Raw genomic sequence first — 26,421 nt, 5'->3', positions numbered from 1 at the left:
AGCCAATTTCAGCTTCAATGATGGTCAAGGTGATACCCAGAGGGCTTCCCAGAGTCTAGCCTGAGCAGCCAGTCAAGGGTTCAGGAACTCCAGGGCTGGGGGAGGTTAAGGGGAGAGGTGCTGGGAACTGGGTTTAGTCGTAATTGTCAGAGGCCAAGCAAGAATAGGATCTCTGGTACAAAACTATTCCCCAGCAGTCAGGGCTGGAGCTAGAAATTAGTTAGTGAGAGGTTTTATTTCTCTTTTTCTACCTTCCTGTTGTCCAAACTTTCCACAATGAATATGCATTATTGTCAAAATGCACGTGCATGCATAGGTATTAGGGCTTGAACTCAGAGCCTGGGTGCTGTCCCTGAGCTTTTTTGGTCAAATCTAGCGCTCTACCACTTTGAGCCGCAGTACCACTTCTGGTTTTCTAGTAGCAATTAGAGACAGGAATCTCAAGGACTTTCCTGCCTAGGCTGGCTTTGAACTGCCATCCTCAGATCTCAGACTCCTGAGTAGCTAGAAATACAGGTGTGAGCCACTAGTGCCCAGCTGTTGTCAAGATCTTTTTCTAAATTACTTAGACAATAGTCTCGATTCCCTTACCAGGCAGGCAAGGAGACCTCCGGCCCAGGGGCCACACAAAGGGGTCTCCCTGCTCCCTGCCCCATACTCAGCACCCTAAGCGTGGCTGACACCGAGGCCTGACTATCCAGGAGGACAGGATGTTTGGCATCAAGGATAATGTGGGCATCTCCCATCCCCTCCCCTCTTCTCCTGCCACTCCCTCTCCCCCTCCCCCCTGCCCACACACACTGCTTCCTCCTACACCCACCCCAGTGCAGTGTCCCAGGAACCACCTCTGACCTGGGGGACTTCAACACCTTGAGGAGCAGATCCTGAGGGACCTGTCGAAGGTAAATCTGTGTCCCCATCAGAGGGACCAAGTTCATTTCCAGCCACTTCTCGCAGGCAATGGTGAGCTGCTCTTCCTTGTACTGAGAAGGCAAAAAACAAGGCGGGATGAAGGGTGCCCAGCGCCCTCTTCTGGCTAGTAGTGACATTACACACACTCTCAGTAACATGACACACTCACAGGCCCAAACCTTTGCAACAAAATAGACAGTTTATATAGGAGGCAAGAGGGAGGAAGGGCTGTCTAGACTCTCTCTGTGAGGTGGGCTGCCTATTGCCACTATTACACCAAGGGTGCAAGGCTCCTGTTTTTCCTGAGGTTACACACGAGTGTGTGGCTGAGCTGAATGTAAACTCAGGTGGCCTGAAATCCTTGGGCTGATGAGAGGAGGCTGGGCGGGGGCCATGTGGAGAACTCATGCAGGATTCAGAGGCTGCTCTGTGCATCATTAGAAGCAAAAATTAAAGGGCAGAGCCTGGTGCCAGGGGCTCACACCTGCCATCCCAGCTTCTCAAGAGGCTGAGGCCTCTTAAGGATCTGCAATCTGAGGACTGTGGTTTGAAGCCAGCCCAGGCAATAAAGCTCTTGCAATTCTTAACTCCAGCAAAAAGCCAGAAGTGGGGCTGTGGTTCAGTTAGTTGAGCACCATCCTTGAGTAAAAAAGCTAAGAGACAGTGCCCTGGCCACAGTACAGGTATGAAAGAAAGGAAAAAAGAAAAACAGAGAAAGGAGAAAGTGGGGAGGGAGAGAGAGAGAGAGGAAGGGAGAGAGAGACAGAGACAGAGAGACAGAAACAGAGAGAGGTTCCCAGGTGCCAGAGTCTTAGACTCTGCATGAACTCAGGACCCTGGGTCCCGCTGGCTGGACTGGAATGCAGAGATGGTACCCAGTGATCTCTAACGCCATGGAGTCAAGGTAAGGACCACAGGTTCTCTGTGAGTAGATATTTAGAACATTCTTCCATGTGGCTCTAAGGGGCCTATGATGTGCTGGCTATGCCACAGTGGAGACTCTGGGTCTGTGTCCATGGACAGTGGCCACAGGGAAAGTGGAAGGAGATGTGGGACTCAGGACTGCCCCCTTGTGGCTGGTCAGCTGGGGCAGTTCAATTCCCCATTTTCTCTTCTGATAACAACAGCCGCATTGTGTCATTTGTTCCCAACACAGATACACGGACTAGACCCAGTGGTACAACGTGTCCTAGCTCTAGAAGGAATATACTGGAAGGCTTTTTGCTATTTCAGTGAGAAGATCAGGCTATTCACCCCCTCTCCATCCCAAGATGAAGCCTTCCTAATTTTTTTTTTTTGCTACTTTACCATTCCTTTAAAAATAGATTATAAAGCCAGGTGCTTATGGCATATGCTTGTAATCTTAGCCGCTCACAAGACTGAGATCTAGGGGTTGGGAAGGTGGCTCAGGGGTAGAGCACTTGCCTTGCATACATGAGTCCCTGGGTTTGATTTCTCAGTACCACATAAGCAGAAACAAGTAGGAAGTGGCGCTGTGACTCAAGTGGTAGAGTGCTAGCCTTGAGCCGAAGAGCTGAGGGACAGCGCCCAGAGTTCAGGTCCATGACCGACCAGAAAAAAAAAAAAAAAGACTGAGATCTAAGGATCATCCTGGGCATGAAAGTCCGTGAGACTCATCTCCAATTAACCGCCAATAAGGCTGGACGGGGCTGTGGCTCCAATGGTAGAGTACTAGCTTTGAGCACAAAAGCTCAGAGACAGTGCCAGGCACTGAGGTCAAGCCGTAGGACTGGCATAAAACATAAATAAATGGATACAAATTTTAAAAATGTTTAAATGAAAGTTTAAAAAGAAAACAAATGTGTTCACATATTTCTAACCCTGCTTGTTACCTTTGAATAGATTTTTTTGGACCTAAGCCTGAATGAAACCCTGGAGTTCAGGCTGCCTTTGAAACCCCGTCACCCCAAGAGCCCAGGTCCTGTGTGTGATTCTTACCTTGCAGCCAGCCAGGTAGAAGGCCTTTAGAGTACTTGGCGAGAGTTCGTTCATCATCATGGTCACACACCTGCAGGAAGAAGATTGCTGATCCTGCGGAAGCCCAGGTTGCTGTCAGAGAAGTGGGGTGGGAGGGGCAGGGGGAGACCCAGGGACTTCCTTTAACTCCAGGATGGCACCAGAGAGCTCACAAAAAGGGAATCTTGTTTTAGGGCAAAGGAAAAAAACCAGAGCTACCAGCTCTTCAGAGGACAGCCAAGTAGCCCCTGTCTATTATTACTCTGTGTCAAAGGGCATAAAGCTGTCCTATTGAGGCTTATTCATAGCCAAAATGGCCATAGGACCTTCCTGCCAAAGGAGTTTCAATGGATCTCAAAAGCAACTTTTTTGATGAAAATCTTAGTTCTTTCCTATGACTATGCCTTATCGGTTTGGCTTACTTAGTCATGGAGGATCTGTTTACTGAGCATACACCATATTCCAGGCAGTGGGGAGGACTTCACTGTGCAAACAACAAAGCTGACAGCCCAGTAGGTAGACACACAGGGAGACAGTTGTTAGGGTAAAGCTTCAGACAGATTGCTATATTATTACAACTGTGTTAAGGACATGAAGATATTGATTATTATAGGTCTTGGGGTAATTTGAAGATGGTGGCCCTTTTAATACCAATATTTGCTATCTCCCAATTATACATTTTTCCTTTGATCAATTGAAAGCTCAAAGCTGAATGTGTGGCTGAGTGTAGGTTGCTATAGTATACATGTTTTAGTTTCTCTACTCTTGTTTTTCTTTCTCCTTGGTTAAAAAACAGAATTGATACCGTCTTGTTTTGTTTTATGTATTGGTTTAGCCACTTAAAACCTGTACTAGCTGGACACTGATGCCTCACACCTACAATTCTAGAGGTCAAGATCCATAGGATCATGCTTTGAAACCAGATTGGGCAGCAAAGTCTATAAGACTCTATCTTCCATTAACCAGCAAAAAGCCAAACTGGAGGCATGGCTCAAATGGTAAAGCACCAGCTGAGCTAGCAAGTTAAGCAAGCTTGAAGTCCTGAGTTCAAACTCTATAAGTGCAAGGCAAGAATAAGAAACAAAAAATGAGGAAGTAACTGGTTACCTGGTCATGACAAAGCACTCTGTACCCCTGGATTCCAAGTGGGTCCATGATGCCGACGAGGAGGTGTGGTCCTGAGTTCAGGCGGGGCTCGTGCACTGAGTCCGCACTAGGCCCTGCTGTCATCTTGTGAGCCCCTTGGCTTACAATGGCTGAGCCCATCCATTCTCATCTTCCTGTCCCCTTGACCCACCTCTCCCCTCCTACTTCCTAATTCAAGCCCTGTGCGTCCCCAGTTGAGTCTTGGCTGAAGACTCCCAATAGCGGGTCTCCCTGCCTCCACGGCTTCCTTCACACTGTGAAGGGGTCTTGACTAGGGTCAGGGGTTCGGACCCTTCCCCTCCAAGCTTTGTGCTTGCCCTTGACTGAACCGACTGGAAGCTATCCAAGGTCCTCCTCGCGGCCCCTCCCTCTTCCACTCTGGCTGCTGTGCCTCAGACTGCAAAGGCTGAGATCCAGCTGGGACTCCAGCCCTCTGGGCATTTTTTTTTTTTTGGTGGGGGAAATAATACCATGGTTTGAAGTCAGGACTTCATGCATGCTAGGCAGGCACTTTACCTATTGAACCATGCCCCCAGACCTTTTTGCTGCAGTTATTTCTCAAATAGGATCTTCTGTTATTGTTTGGGGTGACCTGAACCACGATCTTGCTTCTTACACTTCCTGAAAAGTGGGGATGTCAGGCACATGCTACCACATCCTGCTTACTGGTTGAGATGGCATTTTGGTTACTTTTTGCTAGTGCTGGTCACAAACCTTGATCATCTTGATCTCTTTCTCCCAAGTAACTGGGATTAAAGGCAAGCGCCTTTAATCAAGCCTCACCTTCTGGGTGAGAAAAACTCACCCAGAGGAAAGTTCTGCCAAGCTGGCCTTCGAGCAGTCATTTATATCTAATGTCACAAAACCATCTGGGCACTGCTGCTCCACTCCACACCTGGGTGTACACGCAACACACACACACACACACACACACACACACATGTACATGCACACGCACAACTGTACCTTGAATCTCTCCAAAGCAGGCAAGCCCCAGCCCAGCTGTGGGAAGGCCTGCCCTGACCTCTGACCTAGAACAGTCAGTCCTATAGCAATTATCTGCAGAATCTAGGGCAGGTCCTGCCTCTGTCAGGCAGGTTTGGTCCTGCCCAGTGGGAGGGCAGGTTTGGCTCTCTACCATGAGAGCCTTTCTCGCTCTGGCTCACAGCACAGGGCAGGGCAGCAGGGAAGAGAATGAGGCACCTGCCATTCTTGGGGCATGGTAGATAAGTCACAGATCGATGGGGCTTCTCATCTGGGTCTGAGGCAGGGCAGCAGAGGCTGAGAGACGGAAAGAGCCTAGAGAACCACTTCAAGGCCAAAGCCACGCCCCAGGATGTGGTCAGAGATGCCGCACTGGGTGGCACCAGGAAACAGCTGTCCAGAAAGGACCTGAGTAAGGAGGCTGTGATTTGGTCATTGCTTTGTGTCCTAGGCTATGCTGAGCTGCATATGCATGCTGTACATAAATAAAGGGGTGGGGAGTCTTTAATAGCCCAGATCCCACCCCCACCCCCATCACCAATAGGGTCAAGGCCAGATTCCTTAGATGGTGCCAAGGCCATAGCCAAGCTGGCTTAACGCCCCTCTCTGCCCAGCCCCACAGGTCTGACCACAAAGACTTGGTACAGAGCCACTCTGAAATGCCGGGCCTCTCTCGCTGTGTCCTCTGCAGAGAGAGTGGGCCTCTGAGTACCTGTAGGCCTTGGATCCTAGGATCTCTGCATCGCCAGTGCAGTTACATGAAGTGTCTTGTCCTGGCCCAGGGTATCTCCTGTGACCCAGGACTGAGGCACTGCTTGTGGACATTTGTAGACAGTGTGGAGGCCACAAAACGTGGTCCCCAGGGGAGGGCCGGCCTCTGTCCTCAAGGGAGCTGCTGATGTCCTGTCTCGGCTAAGATGAACTACTCATTCATTTTATTCATTCACTCATTAGCCACTCAGATGAAGGAACTGAGGCCTGAGGTGGCCGCCAGACAGACAGATCATCCCTGCTGTAAATCTCCTCTCCACAGTCAGTCACATGGGGGTCTGGGGAGGGCAGAGCTACAAGCCGCCACTCTGTGCTCAGGGCCACCTTGGTGCGGCTGGGCACACATTCCTGAAAGAGCCCAGGAGGAGCCGCCGAACAAGCTAGCAAGACGAATCCCACGGAGGATCTTCTACTTGCCTCGCTTACCCTTCCATTCACACTAGTGGCATGAAGTATATTACAAGAAATCAAACAGGGGAGTTCTAAAGGGTGCTTTTTCTCATCATTGGCACCAGTTTTACTTGACATTAATCACATACAGGACAAAATGTTCCATTTGGGAGTCCCTGCCCCTCCACTGCGCCTGACAGCTCATTTCCTGTGTCTTGGGAACGGTGGGGTAAGAGGCCTGCCTGTAAGGGCAGCCAGTTGCCCATTGGGGCCTCTCTGTCTCCTCGGCATCCTACGGAAGCAGTAGAAATCCAGCTTGAAGGAGCGATGGGGGTCTGGTTGAATAAGCAAACTGCACCAGGTCATAGAGGGGAAGGCTAGAGCGGCTCAGGACCCTGAATGAGCAAATGACCAATCACATCACTGCATAGAAGATGGAGTGGTGCTAATGGTGTAGGTTTGGGGACTCCTCAATGTCCTTTAAGATCTGGCTGGTCTACTTGGAAGCTGTGTGCTCCTAGGTAAGGAGCCTCAGTCTCCCCCTCAATGAAATGTGTGTAGCCATGGTACTCCCTCCTTTCAGGGAAAGATGTCAGGGGTCCAGCCTGGCAAAGAGCTCCAACTGTGTCTGACTGTGGCAGGGCTCCACCTCCAAGCTTTCTGCCACTTAGTCCTGAGGAAGAGCTAAGATAAACACTACGACCACACTTGCAGTGGAGACCAGAGAGGTACGTGAAGGTGATGGGGAAGCTTTTAGAAGGGTGAAGGCCAAGAATCTCGCATGTGCTTTGGGATCTGCAGAAACGTCCAATGACAGACAACTTGCAGCCTCTGACTGAGCCTAGATTATATCACCATGGCTTCTGCAATGCAGGCAGAAGTTCTGAGACCTGCCTGCTGCTCCCCCTGTCTACCAAGGTCTACAAGCTCTAAGCATTCCAAAATGCAGAAGCCTTAAAATGGTGCACCAATCCCTTTGAATACCTCCTGGTGCCCCTGTCCCGTGGCTTCCTACTGGACACCAAGATGAGACCAGGGGCTGTGACTACCCAAGCAGTAAAGCTATGACCCCTAGTGGCCAGTGGAATCAATAGGTGATTGTGATTTTTCCAGGCCCCAGTGGCTCCACACTTAGAATCCTAGCTGCTCAGAAAACTGAGATCTGAGGATGGAGGTTCAATCCAGTCCGGGCAGACAAACTAGAGAGACTCTTATTTCCAACTAAAACCAGAAAAAAAAGCCAAAGTGGAGGTGTGGCTCAACCGGTAGAGCACCAGCCTTGACTGAAAAAGTTGAGCAAGAGAATGTGAGGTCCTAAGTTCAAGCCCTAGTACTGGCACAAAAAGAAAACAACAACCACTTCCCATTTTTCTCTCCCCCCAAATATTTACAATCACTATGTATGGCATTCATAACAAAGATATTATTGGCAAGAGAAAACAGACATATCTGAAACAAGCAAGACATGAACATGACAGAAAGCCAGCTCGCCCTCAGATTGTGTATGTACACACAACAGAGACTTTATTCTATACAGAAGCGAACCCTGGTGGAAATGGGCAAGCAAGCTTCATTGTTAGGATCTTAGAAAGTCACTTGGCATATCTGCAAAATCTCTCCCAGCAGGAAAACCACCCCTTCCCTTGTTATTTTATTCCTATGAGCTACCTGCCACTTCCAGAGACAAGTGCCTATTATGAACCTGCAGCCCACAACCTGTGCATCTGTTCTATTCATTTCCACATTCAAAGTCACATTGGGTACCAATGAGCCCACTGTGTCTCCATCCAGGGAAGAGATCCGGTCCATGAAATGGGCCAGGAAAGGCCCTTCTACATGTTCCCAGATAGGCCCTTCTTACCTTTGAAACAGGTGACTGGACTGGAGGATGTGAGCGGAAGCCAGCACCCCCAGCAGGTCGTCCACGCTTATGTCCACGTTGGTCATGTAGAGGTTCTTCAGCGCCAGGGCGAAGGCTGGGGGCAGTAGCCAAGGGAAAGCCATCAGCGCAGGCCTCTGCGTGTGGCCCTGGCCCACAGCCTCACAATTCCTGAGGCTGGACAGGTGGATGCTCTTGAAGAAGAGACACATGCGCAGACTCCACCTGAGAAAGTGGCCACTGGACTCCAGTGCTCCAGACGAGCTGAAGATAAAGCTAAAGGGAACTGAGCTCTGCTAAAAGGCCTCTCCTTGGAGCCACTCTGAGCATCTATCTGTGTCTTGGGACCGAGACATCTCAGGGCTCTCTATGAACCTAGAGACCCCTCTCCTTACTTGGGGTCCCTGACCTGTGTAGGAATGTGACTGTCTAAATACACCATGCATAGATTGGTCACATTTTCTCTCGAGATGACAAATAGTTTAATAATGATTTTCCTTGTAGCTTGAGAACTCCAGTATGATCGAAGACATCTGGAAAGAGCCAGGATTTGATCACCCATGAACTAGACCGTCTGGCTAGGGGCCATGATGAACTTGTCCTGCTCTAAGCCCTGCGTGATCCTAGAGAGTGCCGCCGTGTGGTGGCAGCGTTCTCTGAGGACAGCTGGCTGCTCAGGGTGTTCGTGCTGACCTAGCAATGCATGCAGCGGTATTGTGTACCTGATGGTGTGACACATGCCACACGGCCATCCTTCTCTAGGGCAGAGCCAGAGGTGCACCTTGGGAGAGTGTTCTGGAAGGCAGACCTTGGGGATCTTTGGGAAGAGGAGGTCACGTGCTATTTGGGGAGTTGGTTTGGGCAGGAACATTCCATTTCCCCCAGGGCTGTCTGAGAAGGCTGCTCCTCCCTTCCCTTCCTGCATCCACCCTTCTGGCCCTGTCTCAACAGTCACAGCTCTATAGCAGCAATTTCCACCTTCTCCCATTTCTCCACGTGTCCCTGGTCCCTTCTTTTCGTGAAGGAATGTGCACCACCACTGGACTGCAGCGCTCTTGCTTTTCTCTACTTTAAAATCGATTTACAGAAGACAGGTGTACTTTACCAGATCTGTTGACGGATGGATCATTGATCTTTAAGGAAATGAACATCTTCTTCACAGGGGGTACTTCTTTGGTCTTCCCAGATGCTGGATCTGTTGAAGAAAAGCAGATGGCGGCCTCAGTAAGGCTGGACCCTCCCCTCCCCTGCTCCGGATCTTGACCTGCACCACACCATACTTGGCGTGTTGCTTAGCGGATGCGCGTTGAAGATAACTGCACAGAAACAGGGAGTCACAGAACTTGCAAAAATACTATGGCCAGTGCTGGTGTTTCCCTTTACCCAGCTTCCCCTCACTGTCAACTGATCAATGAATTCATTCCTCCCTCCCTCCCTCTCCCTTTCCCCCCCCCTCCCTGCCTGCCACACCTTTCTCATCATGTGAGGCCGGGAGCAGTGGGCGGGCAGAGTGGGCCTCCACTGTTGGTTTCTGACCTGAGTGAGCACCAAAGCTAGGGTTGGATCAAGTGGGTGATGGGGACCATCCGATGAGAGACGGGGGTGTCCAGCCAGTACCTCTTTTTTTTTTTTAATTGTATTTTATTTTATTTGAGAACATACTGTACAGGGGGGCTACAATTACATGGGCAGGATAATGCATACATTTCTTACCAAGCATTGCAGCCTCCTCCTTTGTTTACCCTTCACTTCCCTTCCCCGCCTCCCCCCTCCCCCCACCCAATTTTACCCCCCTCCCCCCACCCAATTATACCCCCCTCCCCCCCCACACCGACATTGTAAAGCTGGTTTTGACATGACATTTTGTACTTCTCATTGTTGCAACAGGTCCACCTGAATCCTTAAACGACTTGTTTGTCCCAGCCAGTACCTCTTGACATGTACTCTCCAAACTGGAGAACCCTGTCCCTGAGGAAGAGCAGGGCAGCCTCTCCCTCCCCCTCTGCTGGCTAGCCCCATTCACCTACAGTGCTCTCTGATGTGGCTTCCCAGAATGCCCTTGGCACCATCACTCCAGCCGCTCCAACCTCTTCCCACTGCTCTGCTCAGCATCTCCCAGACCTGCCTTCTCTGGGCGGATTCCCGGGACTCTGCTGCCCCTCTCCCTCAGGGGGGCTTCCTCACATGCCCCCCCTTTCCTGACCCCACATGAAGAGCAGCACCTCCACCCCTGCTACCTAAGGCCAGCCTCGCCATAGCCTGCTAGGCCAGTTCCACCTCAGGGGTGCCTAGGAGCGCTTTGTATTGGTCAGGCACACTGATGGTGTACTCTACCCCCCAGGGTCCACCACAGTCTTACACACGACTAGGTTCTATTACCAGTGAGTTCAAGGTTCGAAGTAATGGAAAAGAATATAAGTTGGGAACCAAGAGTTACATTGCATTCAAGAAAATGATCCAACAAAGAGGCCCTCTTCCTCAGGGCCCCTTCACTGTCCTCCAGTGCTAGACTCTGTTTATTGTCTCATTCGGCCAGTATTTTTTGACAACCTACTAAGTCTCTGGCTCTGGATCATCTTCCTTTGGGGCCTCTACCTGCAAGACCCTGGCAGTCACTCATCTCCTTAGGAAGGAAGTACCCGAGATCATGCCCCCAGGTGCCAGGTGCACAGTAGACACACAGGAGGTAGTGGCTAATGCTCTTATTGGTCATGTTTTATCAGATCGATGATCACGCTCATCTTGGCACCCAGTGTGGGGCAGAACACAGAAGGCAACGATCATCATCACGTAGGGCTTGCTGGTCTGCCCATCCCAGATGACAAATTCTGAGCACAAGGTCCGGCACCAGCTAAACACTTGAAAGAAGGGAGAAATGGTATCAGCAAGGCCACAGTGAGTGCAAGGCAGGAGTTCAGCCTTTCCTCCGGGTTAAGTGAGGCCCAGCATTAGAAAGGAAGCATTTGATCGTATACATAGGAGGTCCTCCGAGACCAAGCTTGTGCGTTTGTGTGTAGTATGACAGTTCTGATTCCCTTTGGATTTCAGTCCTGAGAATAAGTGTGTCTGCTCAGACACAAGCAGCGTTGGGTAAAGAGCAGCTGAGCCACGGTGAGAGTCTGTGGTCTCCACTGAGCTCTTCCGGAATGTTCCTCAGTGCTGCCTGCAGGATGGCACACAGTTGTGCAATGTTTTGGAATCAGTGCACAAACATCCTGGAGAGAGACACGCTGAGCAGGAGGGACGGCGACTTCTTGTGGGAAGCCTTGGAGCCCCATTATCTCATGAGTGGGGCATGTGGAGAGAATGATGACGGTTGGGAACCCTAGGAGTCGCACTACCAAATCTGCAGTGACATCTCTGGTCAGGACTTGCCACTAGCAGAGTCTTGGATCACAGTGGCCATCCCAAGGTGACACCCTCATAGACCCTGTTAAAGACGGATGCTGCCAGTCCCTCCCTTTCTGCTCCCAGACTCTCCTGTTTTCCAGTGTTCTCTCTGTCTAGGGCATCAGAGCCTCCCACTGATGGCCTGCTGAGTGCTCCACCCTGGGCTCAGGGGAGATGGTAGAGCCCATCCCACTGGGTTAGGAAGGGCAGAAACGCCACAGGCAGCTTCCTACCGGTTTACAGGAAAGCCACAGTCTCCCACTGCCACCTCCAAGGACAGAGAGCTAAAGCAGAGGCCAGGGCCCCCAACAGATCCCAGCAGGCACCGGGGCACCACTGCCCAGGCTCAGGGAGGGGTTGATAAGCTTGCAGAGAATTGCAGCCTCTGAACCTACACTCGGGCAGCAGTTAAACCAGTAAACCCAAACCTATCTACCTGACAACGGAATGACGTGAAAAGACCTGTGGAGCACAGACAATAGAACGGAAAAGGGCTCAGGACAGGTGTTCAGGGAATGTATGGCCATGTAAAAGTTGAGCAAACCTTCCCAGGAACTACAAAGTAGAGACACGGGGTGCTACAAAAAAAGAAATGAGAATAAAATGCAGGTAGCAAGACACCCCACGATCAATCAGAATCCCATTCATCAGAAAGCCATTCAGTTCTCACTATTTAACCCCAGGGTGGAGGACAGAAGATGGCAGAAGACAGAAGATAACCAGAGTCAGTGGGAGAGGGCTAAGAGGGCAGGCAGGAGCTGGTGGCCAGTCACGTGATGAGCTCACACCACAGAACCTGGCTCAGATCCGTCCGTGCCAACCACCATTGGTCTCAAAACAGCCAGAGGCCAGGCCGGGCCCTTTCAAACCTTGAGGGTGTGAGGGGTCCCAGGACCAGGGGGTCATTATTCTACACAAAATTGTACTGCTTACTCTCTATAGATATACTTACATGGCACCGTGGAATCCGCGTAGGTCTTAGTCCTGTGCATCAGGGTCGTCAAGTAAAGCTTGGCCAAGGTCTGGGACTGGAAGAGCTGGGCCTGGTGCAGCTCCCACATGTAGCCCAGGCATTCCAGAACCACATCTGAGGGGACGAAAGGACGCTGGGCAATGGCTTACTGACTTCCCCACACAAGCACTTCCTCTTCGCTCCAATTCTCCTTCATTCACTGCAGCCAGGAAGCAGACGAAAGGCCAACCGACTTCCCCAGCCCCAGGGAAGTGTGGGCCTTTCAGAGCCTTGCAGGGAAGGGGATCGGCGCCTTCTGGGAGCCGAAGGACAGAGCTGGAGGGCTGCAGAGCCACACGGCTTCCCTCCAACTTGGAGACCTGAAAAAAGGCTCTACAGGGACTTTCCAGGGCCGCTCCTGGGAGACCTCTTTAGGGGAGTGGGCCACGCCTTGCCTTCCTCTGGTACAGGGGGTCCCAGCCTCGGCACTATTGATCCTTCTTTGTGGTGGGAACTGTCCATGGTCACTGTCATTCCTTCGCCGTATCCTGGGCCTCTACTTACTAGACTCTCAAGTTTGGATGAGTAAAGCAGCGGACTTTCATCCGGGAGCGTAATGAGTACTGGAGCCTGCGTGGGGCCCTGGGTCCAGTCCTGAGCGCCCCAAGTATAAAAATTTAAAAACAAGAGGACCTTCCCAGGCTCCTCCATGAGGCTCAACGTACTTACTTCTAGCTCGAGGGTCCCATTCTGACTCCCGCTCCTATCTCAGAAAAGGCTTCTGAGCTATGCAGATGTCCAATTCGTGACTGGCCCAAGTCCAGAGGGAGAAGAACAGCTGGCCCCTGGGTGTGCTCTGTGTAGTCATTTCATCCAAAAGCTATCTATTGACCTCAGTGCCTTTGTCTTTATAGTAGCCATTGTCCTATGAAATGTGTGTGTGAGGCTTGGTTTCCTGTGCAATCATTTGACAGATAAGTATGGCTATTTAAATTACATGTTAGACACTGGCAGTGGACAAGAATCACAATACATAGATTAGTGTTTGAGCTATGGACTGGCTTTGCTCCACAAGGTCTCCAGGGGCCCCAGAAGTCAGAACTATTGAAATGCTCTGATTTAAACACTGATGACAACACTCACCTGTCTCCTCCCCACTTTTGGTTGCCTTGTTGTTCTTCACTTCCTCAGAGAGGAGTTTCTGGATTTTTGAAATGCATAACCTCAAGGAAAGATATAAATGAAAAAAAATGTGGGAGTTAATGCTGATATTTTTCTCCCACCGCATCATGCAGCCTTCTGGTATGTATGCACCTAAACATCCCTCGGCCACCATGTCACACCTCTGCTTTGGGGTCATACTGCCTGGATAAACCACAAGCAATGCCACAGCCCGCCCAAACACTAATTCCTGATCACATGTGTGTGCAGCATTCTAAGCTACTGCCGGCTGCTGAATTAATATTTCCTTCAGTAGTAGCTAAAACCACAACATACAGTAAGCACCCAATCAATGCCTGCTGGAGGGGCTGGGAAGAGAAGAGTGCTTGCCTTGCATGCATGAGGTCCTGGGTTCGATTCCTCAGCACCACATAAGCAGAAAAAGCCAGAAGTGGTGCTGTGGCTCAAGTGGTAGAACGCTAGCCTTGAGCTGAAGAGCTGAGGGACAGCGCCCAGGCCCAGAGTTTAGGCCCCTCAACCAACAATAACAACAACAAAATACCTGCTGGAGAAAAGAATAGCGTGCAGTGTCTGTTTCTAGGACATTTCACCTCACCAATGATTTTGTTAGAAATCCTCAGTGTCTGTATGTCCAAAAATGAACTTCACAATCGGCCCTGAATCCTAGCCTGCGACTACACCAGATCTTGTCTCAGGAAACGGCACCTACAGCCTCTGGGTGCTCAGGTCGGCTCACTCGGTGTTGCCATAACCAATCACGTGCCTCAATCAGACAAAATACTCTTTTGGACTCGTCCATATGTCTTTGCCATTGCCACTATGACCTTTGACCAAGCCACCATTCCCCCTCCCAAGTCCTCAGCAGCCTACCAATCTCCAGCCCTCCTCTGCCTGGGTATCTACTCCCCTAACAGGGCAGAGGTAGTCTTTCCTGTCTCCCCAGTACCTCTGGGGGACAGCTCAAACCCCTCAATACCGTGAACAGGCCTGTGCTTCTTTGTAGCCTCTGCCATCCCCATCCAGCTCCAGTGCTTTCTGACAGCCTAGACGCTGCTCCTGCCTCTGCCCCGCCCACTCCCTCTGTCCAGGGCCTCCTGCTGGCCTTTTGCCTTGGGGACCCAGAGCCAGCAGCGCCCTGCCCCCTTCATCCCCCCCCTGCCACCCCCCTCTGCAGTGTCATGCGTCTGTGTCTCCTCCCCTGGGGCTCCGGGACCATCCTGCAGGTGATTAGTAAATGTGCATTGAATAAATGTGTGGTGATGGAGAGATAACACAGGTTTTGCACAATTGCCTGGAAAACAATACTAAATTCGAGTCACATAGTCAGTTTGGAGACTGTCAGCTCAAGAAAGCCACCAGCCAGGGACGCTTGAGGATAACCTCTGAGCTGTGTATCGCTTGGGATCCCCGCCACCCCAGAAGCCCGCGTGGGCCCCGGTGCGAGGAGGCGGTTTGGACGGTAGCCTGTGCCCGCAATCACACTGAGTACCTGCTGTCCTTCCCAGGGTCAGAGAGGGCTGCCAGTGACTCAGCCTCAGGAAGAAGCGGGGAGACCAGACTGGACCCAGCCAGCCTTGTCTCCTTCCTCAACCTCCCAGCGGGTTGGGTGATACGTCTGACACCAGCCAGGCAGGGTCGGGGATGTGACCGGAGAGCACGGAGGGGGAGAGGGGGCCGGTGGCTCGTGAGTGCAGCCGTCTCACAAACATCCCCCGTACCAGCGGAGCTGGAACATGCCTCGTGACAACCTGGGTGGCCACGCTGCCTGTTTCTAGGTGTCATGGCTGCCTGTGAAGGGACCCCCGGCCCAAGCTCTGCAGACCTTAGGGCTGGGGTCCTTTTAGGACCTGTGGACAAGGGAATGAGATAAATGGCATCTTTTTCCTCTGGGGGACAAATGATATAGGCGCCGTGGCACGCGGTGACATTCACCCTGTGCTCTTGGATGGAGAGCTTCCTCCCCACCAAGTCCTGGCCCATGGTGGAGGAGGGAAGAAGGGCTCAAAAGAGGTCCGTCCACAGGCTGAAGGTCACACCCAGAACCAGTAAGGGAGGCGCAGGGATTGCAGCCCTTTTCCTTGGGCTACTTTTAACCATCCCAATGGCCTGCACCAACAGCCGCTCCCGGGTCTGTGCCTCCCTCCTCTCCTGTGCCAGTCTCAGGTGAGCTAGGCTATTCCACACATCAACTGCTTCGGATCTCAGCTCCTGCGGCCCAGCTTCTCCCCTCAGTACTCTGGACCATTTTTACCTTTGTTTTTGGGCCCAGGTGCAGTGCCTGCTTCCCTAGCCTGGCTCCGGTACTCAGGAGTGGGGCTGGCCAGTGCACTCAAGGGAGAGGAGAGATGATTGCTCGCCCAGCAAACATGGAGCAAGCCACTCTTCTGAGTACCTGCTGCCCCAGGGGCGTGGCTTGTGCTCCAGTACACTTGAGCCAGGCGGGGGAAGAGCATTGGCCAGGCCCAGTGCCAAGTCCCCAGACAACTGGTAATAGGGAGAAGTCAAGAGCCTAGCCTACTCCTAAGAATCCGAGCAGATTGGCAGGGAGTGAGGACCATTGATTGGGAGACATGGACATTGATGTGAGGTGTCTGAATAGTTAGCTGGTAAGTTGTTGTTGTTTTCATTTGTCTCTGGAGGATAAACTGAGACTCTTGTAAGGGCCCAAGTTCCCAATGCAAAGGAAAGTCCAGGGGGGAAAAAATTGACAACCTCTCTGTACTTCTGTCACCATGCACAGCTATTGTCAGGGGATTTGGTCCCTTTGCACCTTGGCCCCGCCTGAGGGACTGTCCCAGAGAGGAGGGAAGGAAGGGGGGTAGGGAGGGAGGGAAGGAGGTACCCTCCTGGAGGTGCCCCAGATGGCCCCTCTATCCAGGAGGCATGACCTAACTCTCAGCCACCTTCCCTCCCAGGGGTGCACGCCCCGCCCCTGTGGCCACTCCCCACCATGACCTTTGACTACCTGTCTGGGTACTTGTGAGCATCCTTGTCGTCCAGATCGATGTTGAGGGCCTTACACATCTGAGAGAGTGCCAGCAGATCCCCGGAGAAAGGCTGCTTGGGGAAACGCCACCGGTTGCAGGAGCCAACAAGCCGGCGCTCCAAGCGCGGTTTGCACTGCTGGATAGTCAAAGAAAGACCGAGAAATTTCCTCACCTTACCAAGTTGTCAAATGTGTTCCTGATCTCCACAGCAGAGAGAAACATGAGGCCCTTTTTAAGTTTCTGGTTACTATCACCCCCGGGCATCTCTCTCAAGGGAAGGATGCTGTACTCTGTGGAGCAAGGATCTCAAGCTGCCGAGCACGTTGGAATTGGCCTGCTAGCCAGGAGGTGCCAGAGGCAAAAATTTGGTCAGGGAGATAAAGTTGGTTCAGTTATTTTGCTTCGTTTTGGCAGTATTGGGATTTACCCACAGGGCCTTGTGCTTGCCAGGCAGGTGCTCTACCATTTCAGCCATGCCTCTGGCCCTGATTTTTGTTTTGCTGGTTATTTTGGAGTCTAGGACATTTTTTTTTCTGTCTCAGGTAGCCTCAAACATCAATCCTCCAGATCTCAGTCTCTTGAGAAGCTAGGATTACAGGCAGGAGCCATCAGCACCCAGATCAAGGATTTTTCCTTAAGTACTTATCTGGATATTTAAAGAGATATTACAGAGCAGAGATTTGGGGCAGAAACTAATTTTTTAGTAAAACTAAAACTCACTATTTTGTTTATTACACAGTGTACAATTCAGTGGCACTTAGTGTGCTTACAGTGTTTGGTGTGTGCTCACCGCTCCCTGCATCCACTAAGGGCAGGTTCCCCCTCCCCCACTCACCAGCCCAGGAAACGCCACAGATCTGCCTATTCTGGATATTGAAAATAAGTGGAATCGCATAACATGCAGCCTTTCCTGTCCAGTGTCGTCCAGTTAGCGTACTGTTTCACGGTTCACATGTGTGTTGGCACTGCTTTGCTTTTGCGTGTGGAATCATATTGGCCTTACTGTATTTGGCTTGCCAATCCAAGGTAGAAAGGCATCCTTTCTACCTTCTAGCTATAGTAGAGACGGTGGTAGTGATGTGATGATGACAGGGGCGATGGTGGAGGCAGTGGGGATGCTGGTGATGGTAGTGCTGGTGGAGGGGATGAGGGTGGAGATAATGGTGATGGTGGTGATGGTGATGGTGAAGACGGAGATGATGACAGCGATGTGGTGATTCCATCTTACTTTCAGAGTTGCTAAAAGGCTAATGTTTGTTAAATACGCCTCAGGACCGTTCCTAATGGAGAGTGGCTGGTGGGAAAGCGGGGTGTGGGATTAGGTGTGGGAGCACTGACAGGTGGGGTGCTGCCCTCTGGCTTCTGCTGGGCACTGAGTGCACGGTGTTCCTCCCAGCACTGAGTGCACGGTGCTCCTCCCAGCACAGCAGGAGAGTGGAGGACCGGACCTGGGGGAAACCACAGCAACTGGTGCTGCTCCTACCCCCTGCCTCCTCCTGGCGTTGCAGATGTACTCACGGGATTCAGCATTGTCACAAATGAGAGTGGAGATGACACACACAGTGAGGGGAAGAAAAAAGATGAGCAACTAGAAGACAAAAGAACAGACACTGAGACGCTGAGTTCCCAAAGCGTCTCTTCAAGACTATAAAGGAGACTCGCCTAAAAAATTCTGTAATGATGAGTAATAACGAGTAAGCCTCAAGTATGGATTATTTATCACATCAAGAGGATATCTGGTTTTTTAAAGGCAAAGGAGTGAACAGACAATTGTCTGCTATTGTACTGGTGAAGTGGCTAAGTTAAAGCAACTGGGAGGGGCGTATAGCTTCATGCCCGCTCACAAAATGAAGACCAAAGGAGAGCTGCAAAGACACGGGCTGTATCTTTGTACCGGGGGACTAGAAAATGATGTTTTCTGTTATTGGGGTTGGGCAGGAACTGGAGTTTGATTATTAGGCTCGTACTCTACCATTCGAGCCACATCTCCTAGCTTTTCTTGCTGGTTATTTTGGAGAAAGAGTCTTGCAGACTTTTTTACCCAGACTAGTGTTGACCCATGACCCTCCAGATCTCAGCCTCCTTAGGAGTCAGAATTACAAGCATGAACCAATGGCTCCCAGAAAGAGGTGATATTTTTGAGTAGGCCCAACAACAGGGATATCCAGAAATATATAACTCATACACACATTATTAAGGTAGTATATATATGTGTGTGTGTACATATATAATAAATACATATATACATATATGTTAACTGTAATTGTATCCATATCTAAATATACATAAACCTATTTTTGTATATCACTGTTGTAATTTCTATAAAATAGATTCTTCAAAGTGGGATTGTTATGTCAAAGATACATATGTTGAATTAAACTAGATATTGCCTCCCCCAAAGTTGCAGTAATTAATATTCCCAGCACCAATTTTTAATGCTTATTCCTACATCAATTCAAGTAGAAAGCTTTATCGTACCTTGGGGGAGGGTTGGATTGTTTGCTTTGTTAATCTAATGAGTAACACATAGTTTCAGATCCTTATTTTTACATTGGAACCTCTGTGGCCATCAATAAAACTGAGCCTTCTTTTACATGGTTTTTGGCCTTTTGCTTTTTTTTTTTTCCAGCAAACCACTTAAGCATGGACTTTCCCCCAAAAGTTGCAAAAGCGTTTCTGAGGAGTTTTCCATACATGGTCTTGGGGCGAGTGAGCTTTTATCTGTTATTGTGTGCCTCAAAAGTTCTTCCAGGTATAAATGTTTTTAACTTTGCTTTTACCCTACAGATTATTTCATTGGGTATGGAAAATATGTCAAATGTATATTTCTGTTGATCTCTAATTTTAACAAAAGTTGTGCATCAAATCAACATGGGCTGGGGCAGGCACACAGGCTCTGGGCTTGATCCCAACCAATGTGTACAGATGTGCACCTGTGTGCGCACAGGGAGTTTTCCCCACCAGGGAACACACAGCTGCTTCTCTGACCCCTCCCTCATACCACCCAAGAACAAGTATGGCCTTCAGTTCTCCAGCTTTAAAGCTCAGGCCAGGCATCCTGCTGGTATGAGCCTCAACATGGCCTAGAGGAAACCAAGGCATTAAGACAGCACTCAGTGCTGCACAGCACACAAAGGACACACCATGCTGAACCCTCTGTGCCTGGAGAACTCCCTTCGGTTTAAAGAAGGCTCTGAGCTATCCCAGCTCCCGTGTTCTTTGACTCCATACCTAAAAGTCCTCCCAGCTGACCATTAGGTGTCTCAATGTCCCGGAAGTGTATCTGTTCCTTTGACCTCCCATCAGCCAACATCCCCTCTGCGGGGTTTTTATTTTTCATTTGCTTTGATTGTTTTTTTTTGGCCCTGCGGGGCTTTGCACTGATAGCCAATCACTTACTTGGCTTGCTTGTTCAGCTAGTGCACTACTATTTGAGCCGTACCTCTGATCCAGATTTTTGCTGGCTATTTTAGAGGAGTCTCATGGCCCAAGACAAATATGTAGATATGTCTATTTAGATAGAGGTTGAGTTAACATACACATATAAAAGCTGCCTTAATATTGTTTGTGTGAGGTACATTTTTCTATCATTTATAGGAGCAGAAAACACAGGCAACAACTTAAATTCACTAGCTGCAGAAGATTCTTGGCTATCTCTGGGCTCTGGCTTTGAACTGTCATCCTCCATTTCTTAGTGTCCTCCTCTCTGGGTTAGAAGAGCCAGTTCCTAAGTTCTCCTGAGTGGACAGAAGCTTCTTGCAATGTCCCTTCACTCTGGGACCCTTTCCTGTCCAGCCAGAATCCAGAAAACCCCAGAAGATCCTTAAGCAGGAACATACCTCTAACGTGGATGAAATACACCAGTGCACTTACAGTTCTGAAGCCCCTTTGCCCTCCACGTGGAGTTCACAGCGGACGTGTGTGGAAGAAAGGCGTGCTCATTACACTGCTCTCCGTATTGTCTCCTGTAACCTGGAGGCTAGTCACCTTTGAGCCTCAATTCTGGGAGCTCTCTTGACATTTGGGGCTCACCCTATTCTTTTTATGGGCCAGTGAGCTTTGATGGGGGGCTAGCCTTCAGTTTCTGGGGTCATTGTGGGCACCATGGCAATAACAGGGAATGTTCCCAGCACTTCTGGTTCCAGATTCTGGTGTCAACACAGCCTGGGGCTTGAGCGGAGACTCCAGGTCTTCCTGAGGGGGGTCCAGGCTCTTACCTGGGGCCTTCACTCAGGGGCCCTGCTGGGTCTCTGCCACATCCTCAGTGACTTGGTCTGCAAAGCTTCTGCCTCAATCGAGTAGAGGACGAGATGGAGCCGCCTCAGTCATGTCCCTCCTCCCGATGGTCCATCAGAGCCCAGGGCTAAAAATAAAGTCTTCCTCGACTTACTTTTATCACCTGAGTGATAACAGCATTTTGTAAGTGTTCTGCCCACATTCTTGCCCAAGACAAAGCCAAAGACAACAAATACACATAAATGGAAGGCGTTCCAGCATATGCCCGGAGTATGCAGTGACCAGGCCCTCAGCCTGCCCGAGGACTGCTCTCCGTCTCACCTGGCTTAGGAGTAGTGATGATGAGCTGGCATCTCTTGGATCCCTCGGCCTCACTGGAAACAAAAGAGCGGCCTTCCCCGCGCACCTGCCACACCTCCAGCTAGACATAAAGGGGCTAGAGGTTGAAAGCTTTTTTCTTTTTTTGGTCAGTTGTGGGGCTTGAACTCTGGGCCTGGGCGCTGTCCCTCAGCTCTTTAGCTCAAGGCTAGCGCTCTACCAGTTGAGCCACAGCGCCACTTCTGACTTTTTTCTGCTTATGTAGTGCTGAGAAATTGAACCCAGGGCCTCATGCATGCAAGGCAAGCACTCTACCACTGAGCCACCTTCCCAGCCCCGATTGAAAGCTTTTAAAGGGAAATCAGGAATCTTTCCAAGTGGGAAATTAAGTGCACAAGCCCAGAGAAGCCCCTCTCTCCCACCCCTAACCTCCACCCTGCTCCAACATATACCCAGCTAGAAAGGTTGGTGAAGTCCACAGGATCACTAGCCTTGGATGATTGGTGAAGGGTCTTTCCTTGTGACAAGCCAGTCCCCAAAGACCGGAGGAGGTGGTCATTTATTCAAATGAACAAATAGCAAAAGACTAAGTAAGCCCATGGAGAAACAGGGGAGCACAGCTCAGCCAAAAGAACAAATGAACCTCCAAAAGGAGTTTAAAATAATTTCCAATGTTCACACACTTAGACAAAATTAGAAGGAGGCTGAGCACAACCAAAAATATCAGTGAAGATAGAAACTATGAGAAAAGAGCCAAGAAGAAAGGCTGGTTCTTCTGAAGACTACAATCACTGAATGGGAATTTTCACTAGAGGGGTTCAATAGCATAGTGATCAAGTAAAAGCAAGCCAATTTGAGGACAGGTTGTGGGGAATTAACGAGTCCAAGTTAAAAAGAATGAAAAGTGAAGGAACCCACGGACGCAGGGGTCCCGTCAAGAAGATCAACACACATTATGGGAACTTCAGAAGGAGAAATGTGTGGCGGAAATAATACCTGGGGGGAAAAAAAAACCTAAGTGCAAGGAAGGAATGATATCCAAATTCAGAAAGCACAGTGGCAGCTGTGAGGCTCCTAGAACAGGAGCAAAGGGAGGTTGTGGGTCAGTAGGCACAGGGTTTCAGTTTCATTAGATGAGAAAGTTCTAGAAAGCAATTGCAGAATGATTTGCATGTAGTTAATTTTCTACTGTGCACTTGAGCATGGTTAAGATGGTAATTTTTATCATGTGTTTTTATTGTAACAACAGAATGACTGTTAGAAGAAACAGAAATTCTAATGACAAATGTTTTCACTTTGATTTCAGAAAGAAGAGGCAGAAGGGAAGAAGAAAAAGAGGGAGAGAAGGAGGGAAGGGAGGGGGAAAGGAAGGAAGGAAAGGAGGGAGAGAGAAGGAAAAGGGGGAGGAGGAAGGAAAGAAGGAACAAGAAGCAAAGGAAGGGAAGGGAAGGCAAGGGAAGAGAGAAGAAAGGAAGGGAAGGGATCTTAGCATCTTATCAGAGCCCAGACTAGTGAAGGAACAATTCTTACCAACTGTCACCCCTTCATGTTACACACGGAACACCGGCTGTCTCTCTCCTGGAGTCAGCAATCTGGGTTAAGAATTATCCGTATGGGTGCAGGGTTGCCCCTTGGTTTAATCTCAGGTCTCTCAGATCTCACACCCAAGGGGCTGAGCCTTAAGCTTAAGTGAAAACTTCCCCCATAACCAACAGCATCCAGCTTCCTCTTTCTTCCATCATCTGTCTTCAAAGGGCCACTTTAGGACTGCAGTAAGCTCACCTTGAGTGGGGAGTCCCAGGTGCAGAGCTGAAAAGGAAAACGAGCAAAATCTCAACGGAATTGGCAAAATGGGGGCTCCTAAGGTGCTGATCTCACCACCACTGGGGGCTCTGGCGGGTTCCCGGTGCTTCTTATCCTTGCTTTCCTCACCGATTCAGCAGGATATAAACAGTTGCTGGCCGCCATCTTGTGGACAAGCACCTGGATGATGAAGAGGGTGGAGGCCATGTGGGTCCTGAAGGCCAGCAGCCCCATGCTAAGCAGAAACATGGGCATGACCCAGAGAGGGTAAGCAACCTACTCCAATCACACAGACGGAAGGTGGCAGAGCTGAGATCACAGCCTGGGGCTCCCATGGGGGGTGGACTTTCCTTGATTATTATTCCCTCCACATCACCCTCTGAAGAGTGAGGAAGGAAGAGAGCCGCTGTCCTCTTCGCTCCTAACTCCACTTGTGGGGAATTTTTCTGGCTCATCCCCCCACGATTTCAAGGGAGAAGTCCGAGAATAGCCTAACACAACTCTTCGCAGCTGCAGTAAGGCAGGCCAGCAGAAGATGGAACCACCTAGAAACAGAGCCTCTTCCTGCCACGTTACAGTAGGGACAGGCTGACAGGCAGAGACACCGGGGACAAGATGACGTGGCTCACAAGGACCGAGCACTGAGGGCAAGGAGAGGCTGTGCACCTCAGAGTGGGCTCTGCTGGGGGAGAGGGACACCGAGGCCCTTCCAGGACATAGCACTGAAGGAGAGGACATAGCATGGAGTTACATAGGGGTACAACCTTTGTGGAAAGTTAGTTGGCTTTGGGTTCCCAAACTTAAAAAAAAAGAAGTACATATCCTCAAAGATGTCACCTGAGCTTCTGGGAGAAAAAAATGTATCCTATCCTTGGAGAAGAGAAACAAGGCAGCTCCTGAAACCCAGGAACTTGCCTGGTGCTCACGCCTGAGCCTTGGCCATAGAAAATGTCACAGGACACCAGCATCAGACCAGCCACCAGGGCCGGTGGATCAAGACCAAACAAAGGCCACCTTGCAATCATGTGGAACAGACAGAACATCAACATGATCCAAGCTACACCCCTCAGCCCTGGCTTCTTCACCAATGGCAGCTTCTCCTCGCTCTAGTCTCTACTTCCGCAGATTTGCTGGGAGACCTGATGTAAAATGTCCTTGGTGCCCCATTCCTCACAACATCCAATGTGGGAGTAAGTTCTGCTTCCTTATCCTTTCCCCAGAATCACCCTTTCCAAGTCCAAATCCTACAGAGCAACTTCCTAAGATGTCTTGTGGCTCCCCCTGGTGGGTACCTAGCCTCACTACAACAAGCAATAGCCCCAACCTGATCAATAAATGTTCCTTGTGCTAGAGCTGTCACTTTAGCCCAGGTAAGCCGCTTAAGGACTAAATTAGTAAGTTTACAAGGACACTTATGTAGCATGAAGAACAAAAACACTGGACATAATAAATCATAGGGGGTCAGTTAATGGTACCAAGGCCATTCAAAGTGATGAATGGTGGCATTCGTTGATGGAACATTTACTGCAGATTGCAGTAGCTTGAGGTTCAGAGAGAGAACCCCAGGACAAGTGAGAGCTGATGGGCACAGACTGATGGTGTGTCACTGAGCAAAAATAACTAGACATGGACAGAGGAGATTCTTAGAAGCTGAGGGGTCAAATGTTTTCACACACACACTGCTTGAAAAAATATATAACACAAGTAGTGCCCAGAGGCTTCCATAGGCTTCTCGGAGAGGGGGATGATCATGTTTGCTAAGAAGGAACACTTAAAGAAGTCGTGAAGGTGGATGGTGCCCCTCATGGAAGAAATGAATACCTCTATCTCTCCTAAAAGGGAACAAGAGCTTCAGGATCCCAATGTTCTTGAGGCTCCCATACCACTCTACTCTGCCTCCCAGAGCTGGGGCTGCCCACAGCCTTCCTGCTTAGGAGTAGGGGTGGCTCTACACAGGGGAGCAGCCCACGGCCACTGTGGCCAGGCCAGGCAGGGAGAGGGGCAGCTATGAGGAGGATCATCACGGGCTCAGGACTGCTTTCCCTATGTAAGCCTTACATCACACATTCCATTGACACACACTTATCTCCCCCACAGATATGCCCACATCCTCACCCCTGCTACCTGTGTGCGTGCCCTGATTTGGAAGCAGGGTCTTTGCAGATGCTCTTTGGGATGCAGAGATGAGACTATCTTGGATTTAGGATGAGCAAGAAGTCCAATGGTGGGTGTTCTTAGAAGAGAGAAGAGGGGAGCTGGGTGCCGGTGGCTCACGCCTGTAATCCTAGCTACTCAGGAGACTGAGATCTAAGGATTGTGGTTCAAAGTCAGCCTGGGCAGGAAAGTCTGTGAGACTCTTCTCTCCAATAAGCAACCAGAAAACCAGAAGTGGCACTGTAGCTCAAGTGGTAGAGCTGAAGAGATGAGGGACAGTGCCCAGGCCCAGAGTTCAAGGCCCATGACCGCCAAAAGAGAGAGAGAGGGAGAGAGAGAGGGAGAGAGGGAGAGAGGGAGAGAGGGAGAGATCTGAGACACAGAAATACAAAGACCACTTGAAGGCAGAGGCAGAGGTTGCGTGGTGCTGGGGCTACAAACCAAGGGATGTGAAGGATTGCAGTGACCCTGGAAGCCGGGAGGGGCGTGAAGCAGTGCTCTGCAGAGCCACCAGGGGGCCAGCCCCATGGGATAACTGACTGTGAACTGCTCTCCTGAACAGTGAGAACAAACTTCTGCTGTTTTGTGCTACTAAATTTGTGATGTTTCGTCACAACATGCCTAAACCACAAAGATACCTTTGTACCTCCACATTCCCCTACCCCCTACCCTTTTCCCTGGGGTTCCTGAGCAAGTTGGAAGCCCAGAAGAGGTCTGACAACAGACTCATTGCCAAGTGACTAATTTCCAGATTCCTATGGGGACCTGTTCATCTTTTTCTAGTCATTTGGAGGGGAACAGACAATATTTCAGGATTGCTCCTCACACATGAAGAGGTGGGACAAAAAGAATGACAGTCCATTACATCTGGAAATAGATTTTGTCTTCTAAAGAAAGAGGTTTTGTTTTGTCAGTTGTGGGGCTTCAACTCTGGACCTTGGCGCTGTCCCTGAACTCTTCAGCGCAAGGTGAGTGCTCTACCACTTGAGCCACAGCACCACTTCTGGCGATTAATTGGAGGTAAGAGTTTCACGGACTTTCCTGCCCAGGCTGGTTCTGAACTGTGATCCTCAGATCTCAGTCTCCTGTGTAGCTAGGATTACAGGCGTGAGCCACCGGCACCCTGTAAGAAAAGAGGTTTTATAAAAACAAAATCTAAGCTGATCCAATGTATCTGCTGCTTTATGTAGCGAGTCAGTACCTCTCATTAGCTTTGACTTACAAATCCAGCCTCATCAAAAGGAAATAATAAGAGTAAAGAAAAAGGCCAAATCTGATATTGTTGAACCAAGGCGAGAAAAGACTCGACCATTCCCAGAAAATAATTCACAGCCACACTC

At 50.0% G+C, this 26,421-nt stretch overlaps 1 protein-coding gene across 4 annotated transcripts in view; it reads right to left on the bottom strand.

Moving 5' to 3' along the window:
- The window catches only part of Btbd16 (BTB domain containing 16), a 45,887-nt gene extending 25,226 nt beyond the window's left edge, over positions 1-20,661 (bottom strand). For 2 of the 4 annotated variants that reach the window (XM_069987910.1, XM_069987913.1), the window contains exons 1-9: positions 20,444-20,661; positions 18,089-18,158; positions 16,549-16,706; positions 13,545-13,624; positions 12,402-12,536; positions 9,165-9,254; positions 8,042-8,156; positions 2,872-2,941; positions 853-983 (exon numbers count right to left, since the gene is read on the bottom strand). In XM_069987910.1, coding sequence (XP_069844011.1) covers positions 853-983; positions 2,872-2,941; positions 8,042-8,156; positions 9,165-9,254; positions 12,402-12,536; positions 13,545-13,624; positions 16,549-16,706; positions 18,089-18,100 — 791 coding nt within the window. In that variant the 5' untranslated portion in view covers positions 18,101-18,158; positions 20,444-20,661. Of the gene's footprint in view, positions 1-852; positions 984-2,871; positions 2,942-8,041; positions 8,157-9,164; positions 9,255-12,401; positions 12,537-13,544; positions 13,625-15,834; positions 15,918-16,548; positions 16,707-18,088; positions 18,159-20,443 lie in introns of those variants that run through there. The other 2 variants (XM_069987911.1, XM_069987914.1) reach the window with 2 other exon arrangements.
- Positions 20,662-26,421: the final 5,760 nt, after the last annotated feature.

The sequence above is a fragment of the Dipodomys merriami genome, unplaced genomic scaffold (assembly GCF_024711535.1).
Source record: "Dipodomys merriami isolate MVZ:Mamm:240054 unplaced genomic scaffold, mDipMer1.0.p SCAF_35, whole genome shotgun sequence".
NCBI lineage: Eukaryota > Metazoa > Chordata > Mammalia > Rodentia > Heteromyidae > Dipodomys > Dipodomys merriami.
This window is presented reverse-complemented; position numbering and strand designations above follow the sequence as displayed.